Source organism: Nicotiana sylvestris, chromosome 1 (assembly GCF_000393655.2).
Source record: "Nicotiana sylvestris chromosome 1, ASM39365v2, whole genome shotgun sequence".
Taxonomy (NCBI): domain Eukaryota; kingdom Viridiplantae; phylum Streptophyta; class Magnoliopsida; order Solanales; family Solanaceae; genus Nicotiana; species Nicotiana sylvestris.
In genome coordinates, this window is record NC_091057.1 from 138,808,173 (window position 1) to 138,815,131 (window position 6,959).

The following is a 6,959-nucleotide window of genomic DNA, read 5'->3' on the forward strand; positions in this document are numbered from 1 at the left end:
ATAACGGTTGCTCATTTAATGTTAGAGAGTATTCTCTCGTTGAATGTTATCCGATGGCAAACACTCGATCTGCTCCCGTTGACTACGCTCCCTTCGGGATTTACCCGATATCGATTGCAGTTGTTATTCCCGATACTGGTTGTTACTTGACTCGCCTTTCACCTATCTTCGATTTCACGTGTCATGCTATCATTCAATCATCTATTATAAACCAAGTTTACCTCATACAGTTCCTTTCTTCAATTTGAAGTTTCTTTCTTTCTTTATTATATTCCTTTTATTAATTTCGGTCTTTCGCATTCTTATCTAAAAAAGAGTAGGAGAGCGGTTCCCTCAATTGTGGCATCGCCTTCATCATCCTTCGGACAGGTTGATGAGTTTTTGGACAATTCGATATGAGCGAATTCCAGAAGTAACGTATTCATTAGGGGTGTACATAGGCCGGGTTGGTTCGGATTTTACAATTACCAAACCAAACCAATTGTGTCGGGTTATTAAATCTAAAGACCAAACCAAACCAATAAAGCTCGAGTTATTCAATCTCGTTTTTTCGGGTTATTCGGATTTTTTCGGTTTTTTTCCCGGTAAAATCTTCGTAGAACAAAACATATAACGTATGCTCAAAATATTTCTTTAATCCTAATAAGATGCAACTATATAAAGTATTTTCCAAGAAAATAATACAAAATACGAGATGTGTCATGGCATTATCCTAAAATATTCAACAATAAAGACAATAAAATTATGTAATATAAATATTGCTGTAACACTCCTCAAATATATAAAAGTTTCAAGACACGCGAAATATAGAATTTAATTATTTATTTTTTTATAATCTTAAATTCTACTTCTATTACGGACTAAACCCCTTGTGATTAATTTTGAGTTACTTCCCTATTTATAAATAATTGGATGTACAATTAGGGAAATATTAATAATTTTAATGTTATTAATTATTAAAAGTAAGTATAATTAAATGTTAGTTAAGTCAAAAATATAATTACCCTAAAGCCCATAAAAGGGCTGTTGTAAACAAAGGCTTGAAGCCTTATACAGACAAAAAATAAAAAAAGAGAATTAAGCAAAAGAGAGTCACGTGACTCAAGCTAAAAGGTTTGAAGGGAACAAAGAAAAGGGCTTATGCCTTAGAGATCAGAAAACAGAGAAACAGGCACACGGTACTACGAGAGGCAGCAGAAATTTCACGAAAAATTATAGGATTCTTCATAAATCACTAAATCTTGAAATCAGGTACATAGAATTTCCTATTCTCAATTATCCTAAAGTAGTAGTAGGTAAGAATAGAATAGTTAATCTTCTTTTTCCTCTATATCAATAATAAGTGAAACTTTAAAATTGATTAATATGCACTAGTTTAGAATCGATTGTTTGACTGGTGTCAATTAGACTGGGGTCTACATATTGGCTCGAGAAGTTTTGAGGTGAGTTGATATAACCCTTTACTAAAGTGGTTTAACTCACAAAAGCACGTACACAAAGTGTTTGATGAATTGCATAAAAGAGTATATACTTAATGGGAGTAGTAAGTACCTATTAGCTTAAAATTATTTTCTAGCTAAAATTTAGATGATTATTTGGATCTATGTGCATAAATTTCAGATTTTTATGTTATTCTTATATGCCATTTTCATGTTGAAAACTCATGAAGGATCAAGAACCTTTATAAATACTTTTGAATGTTTATTTCATTCTTATGTCATGCCTTACATTTAAGGATACCAGTATGAGTATGTATAAAAGATTTAGACTTGAAAAGTCACAAGAAGAAGTTTTAGAAAGAAATTTTTTTTGGGGAGTATCCTTTATTTTGAGAAGGGGTCATCGTCCAGGCCTAGGGTCCTGACCAAGGCGTTGACTTCCTGAAACTACTTGTGCCAAAGTAGGGAGCACACGAGCCGAGGGTCTCGTTGCTGAGAATTTAATTAGCCATGCTAAGGTATGAGACATGGGCGCTGAGAACCATGAAGCGAGTGACACCTCGTGGATTGGGCCTATTCGATCAGGTTGGAATCGAACCCGTGCCGATCACACGGTGACTAAGACAGAATTAAGTCAGGATAGTTGGAACTCCCAAAGTATAAAGTGAAGTATTTTTTTTATGAGTAAGAAAAAGAAAAGAATTTCTTTTAGAATATTCATGAGCTGCTATTATGCAATTATTTTAGAATTATTCTTATAAGCTTTATGTTTTACATGCCTTTAGAACCTTTGCTCATAATGTATATGTTATTAAAGTTTTGCCCCCTGTTGTTGAGACTCACTGAGTACAATGGATGGTATTGACATTCTCTTTTGGGAACCTACGTTGGTCTGCGGTACAACGTAGGAACCGGATTTGCAGGCGAGCAGGCTACGAGTTAGGACTTCCTTCTCTTCCAGTGCTATTGGTGAGCTCCGCTTTTGTTCGTGGAGTATTCCTTAGAGTCATCTTTATTTAGTTATTTCTTTGTTACTTAGAGAACTGGCCAGAAAATCTCATGTCCTGAGCAATGCGTCAGTTTATCGGTAGAGGTTTCATAGACATAGTCGTTGGGTTAAGATTCAGATATTTTTGATAATAACTTAGCAGCATTTTATTGGTTACTACGAATAAAGTTTTGAAATTGGCTTATTTTAGATATTTAAATCATTTAAAAGTATTTGGTTACAGTAGTGCCTTGTGGCATATAAAGTTTGAGATTATAATAGATTTGATAACCAGAGATGGTCTGCTCGGTCATGTTTAGTGATCGAGTGCCGGTCCCGGCTTGTTCAAAAAATGGGTCGTGACAATTGCTAATTAAAAAGCCATAATAAAAATAAATATAATCTAAAGGTACTAAGTCACGTTGAATAAATAGACTAATAAGGGAGTATTAATTACATGAATAAACGCTAAACAAAAATAAAAATAGGTTATGCATTTTTATCTAAATTATTGCAAAACAAAAAATAGATATTCAATACATTCGTAATATTAAATTGAATGTCTTTTGTTAACATTAGTATTGATTTGATTTTGGTTTGGGCTTTTGTTAGCATTATTTAATTTACTAATATTAATGGCTAAATATTCAAAAGTTCTAAGTCCAACCTTGAAACAATACCTTAAAAGATAAAATTATGAAATTTTTTAAGAAATATTTATAAATTACATCACAATAAATACATTTATATATTAAATATATCTAAAATTTCTATATATATAATATCGGGTTAGTTTGGTTTCGGTTCGACTTTTTTTAGTTAAAACAAAACCAAACCAATTATGGTCGGATTTTTTTTTTCCAACACCAAACCAAATCAAACCAAACCATAGTCGGATTTTTTTTTCTCGGTTTGACTCGAATTATCGAGTTGGTGCGGTTTGTTGGTTTCCTTTGTACACCCCTAATATTCCTCCTGTAGTCAACTGGAGAAATAATTGATTTCATTTTATTATTAGCCTCCTTGCAACGTTCTGTTTTCTTGTCTCTCACATAGAAATCTTTTAATTCATCACAATATTAAAAAATTAGATTACCTGAACAGGACAGAGTATTCGTTGAATTGTGCTCAACGTGATGGCCGTGAAAAGTTGTGCCATGTGATAATTCAATGAAATCTAGCTGGTATTAGGTCCGCAATTTTCGTTATTATTTCGTAGTTACTACAACAACGTCGAAGACCCAATATAATTCTACAAGTGGAATCTGAAGAGGGTAATATGTACGTAGACCTTATCCCTACCCGAGGGTTCGTAGTTACTATTATTATTTGTATTATTATTATTATTATTACTAATATTTTCATTGAGAGCTTTTTGCAGGAAAAACAATACTTATAAATTTATTGTCGATTTTCTTTTTTTCCAACAATTTGTTGTCTGAATATATTACGCTGAAGTTTCGGTTCCTTTTTCAAAAGTTTGGCCATGGCACCGATAATAAGAGCAGCGCTTCATCTTCTAGTTATTTCTTTGATCAGTTTGGTGGTTCTTGAACAGAAAAGTGATGCTGATCAAGAAGTACTAATGCTTCAAAAACCACGATTGATTAATTGCAAATTTGATAAAATATATCAGTTCGGTGACTCACTTGCAGATACAGGCAATTGCATCAGAGAGAGCATTTGTGGAGCTCGTACTGCATGTGCAAGACTTCCGTATGGAATGAATTTTTCCCAGAAAAAAACAACTGGACGTTGTTCTAATGGCATGCTCATGATTGATTTCATAGGTTTGATACTTCATTCGTGTTTTTTCAGATTTATCTTAGTCTAGAAAATAAATCAGACAACCTGCTCTAACAAATATATATACGTTAATCAGCCACATATATGCCTTTTGTCGGATGTAGAATTAGTAGAATAGAGATGGTTCCAAATTCCAACTTCCAACTTCCAGGGGATAGTATATTTTAAATTCGTAATGTCTTTTTCCTTTTAAATAGGTGTGAAGAGTACTGATGATTGTGCTATATATATATGCTTTCTTTTCTTTTTCAACACAGCGCTGGAGTCTGGTCTTCCTCTCCTGAATCCAATCAAGGATCAAACTGCAAATTTTAGACATGGTGCAGATTTTGCAGTAGCAGGAGCTACTGCTTTACCAGTTGAAATTCTGGAAAATGAGAAGATGGTTAATCTATCAACCAATAGTTCATTAAGCGTACAACTTGATTGGATGTCTTCTCATTTCCAAACGAACGGCTATACTGGTACTTAATTTGCCAATTACTTCCTAGTTCCTAGGAAATGTGTAACTATTAATAATCTAATATTCTAACGGAAGTTGAATTGATGAATATTTTTTGTCGTTCTTGCTTGCTAGATCGCCCAGACAAATTGGAGAAGGCTCTTTTCCTAGTTGGAGGTATAGGAGGAAATGAATTCATCTTTAGCTTATTGGAAGGTAAAACGATGGAAGAGACGCAAAGAATGGTGCCAGAAGTTGTTGAGGCCATCATTCATGGTGTTAGAGTGAGTTTTTTATTTTCTACGGGTATTTAATGTTTAATTACTTATATACCTATCATCTCTCCCATATTTTGTTGATGTGAGATTTGTATCACTTTATATACATATTACCTAATTATATGTTTACCTCTTTCAGAGGGTCATTAGTTTAGGGGCTACTCAAATTGTAGTTCCTGGCAATTTCCCAGGTGGTTGTTTTCCAATTGCCCTAACCATATTCATGACGGACAACTCAAGTGCTTACGATGAGCACCATTGCCTGAAAGATTTCAATAATTTAATAATCTTCTTCAATGATCATTTGCGACAAGCCATTCTAGACCTAAAGAAAGAGTACCCAAACATTACACTCATTTATGGTGACTACTACAATGCCTATCTCTGGCTTTTACAAAATGCTGCCAGTCTTGGTAAGTGATGCTCAAAATACATACTCCTCATTCTTATGTGTTTATATAAGAAAGTAAATGCATTTACAAACTTTCTTTTCAGGATTTGAGAAAAACTCTCTACAGAAAGCTTGTTGTGGAACAGGAGGAGACTATAATTTTGATATACATATTAAGTGTGGTGATCCAGGAGTCTCAGTGTGTGTTGACCCGAGTACTTACATCAGCTGGGATGGAGCTCATTTGACACAAGAAGCATACAGTTGGTTGGCAAGATGGCTAATTGATAATAATATCTTACCCCAATTGAACTGGGCGCCAAGCTTAAGTGTATGAATCAGAACTAAAGCATATTTAAAATAAGTGCTCCTTCTTTCTACGCAGCGCAGTGCCGATTCAAGACATTATTGAGATGATTGATTGATATGATGACATTATTGAAGCCCTATTGAAATGGCAAGTGCATTAAGTCAACATTGCTTTCCTGAATGCTATTCTTTTTTATTCTCTACTCACAATATGAGCAAATCAAATAGCAAATGCTTTCTCTTTTTTTTATGTTTTGGCTATTTTTGTGTTTCATAATATTAAGGGGTTCGTATCCAAAGTTCAGACGTGACTAGAAATCAAAGTTTAGAGTTGTTTTATTTCTTTTTTGCTTCATATAACCTTTTTCCCTTAATCTATTTTACCTTACAATTTAATTACAAACTCAACCAGGAGCGATTATATATTTTGGGGTTAATTTCTTGAATGATCATTTAATTTTTATTTTATTGCACTAATTAGTACAAATATCTAACAAAATTATTTGTGATTAGTATAGAGTATTCTCGAGTTTCCACATGGTGGCGTGCAAAGTTGTGCCATGTGAAGTCAACCGTATAAACAAAGTTAAAATGCCATATATAGTTTCTCTATTAAACCCGAGAATAGATGAGGAATATTGTATTTGTGATGCTGATGATATTTTAAACTTTCAATTTTTAGATTATACAGATTATATATAGTAAATATCAATAGGAAATCTTTTCATTGTTCCAGAAAAAAAAATCATAAATTATTTATAGGAGTAAGAAAAAGGGTTGGCTTTCTTGAACGTGTACTATACGTAATACTCTTAAACTGTCATTTAGGTAAATCGATTATTGTTATTATTATTATTATTATTATTATTATTATTATTATTATTGTTATTGTTATTATTGTATCTACTGTATTATTTATTTACTTAGTATTATTATTAAGGTATTTTCATCGTCAGCTTTCTGCAGGGAAAAGTTATACTAATAAACCTGTTAATCGAAATTGCATGTGTAGTAATACTAGATTAGGAGACCTACATTTTCTCTTTTGCGGAAGGGGATTTGTAACAACCACAATTTGTCTCGCCGGTTGTCGAAAATGAATTCCCTTTCTCCATAACCTACTATTCATCTCTAAGATACAGAGAATCAACCCCTAGCTGCCGCTCTTATGAATAAGTGAGTCTCCCAACACCATAGTAGTATTTTACCTCCTATAGCAAGTTGTTATACCCTATTATAAACCAAAATTATTTTAAAATATTGTAACGATTCGGACGGTTATTTCATGAGTTATACCGTTTCCTCC

The 6,959-nt window shown here is 33.1% G+C and overlaps 1 protein-coding gene across 1 annotated transcript; it reads left to right on the forward strand.

The window, feature by feature from the left end:
* Positions 1-1,081: 1,081 nt before the first annotated feature.
* Positions 1,082-5,856, forward strand: LOC104218594 (acetylajmalan esterase-like). Its single transcript, XM_009769125.2, has 7 exons — positions 1,082-1,251; positions 2,348-2,408; positions 4,064-4,217; positions 4,491-4,697; positions 4,811-4,959; positions 5,093-5,366; positions 5,449-5,856. Exons 3-7 carry the CDS (start codon positions 4,151-4,153, stop codon positions 5,679-5,681), a joined length of 930 nt encoding a protein of 309 aa, XP_009767427.1. The 5' UTR covers positions 1,082-1,251; positions 2,348-2,408; positions 4,064-4,150; the 3' UTR covers positions 5,682-5,856.
* The last annotated feature ends 1,103 nt before the right edge of the window (positions 5,857-6,959 follow it).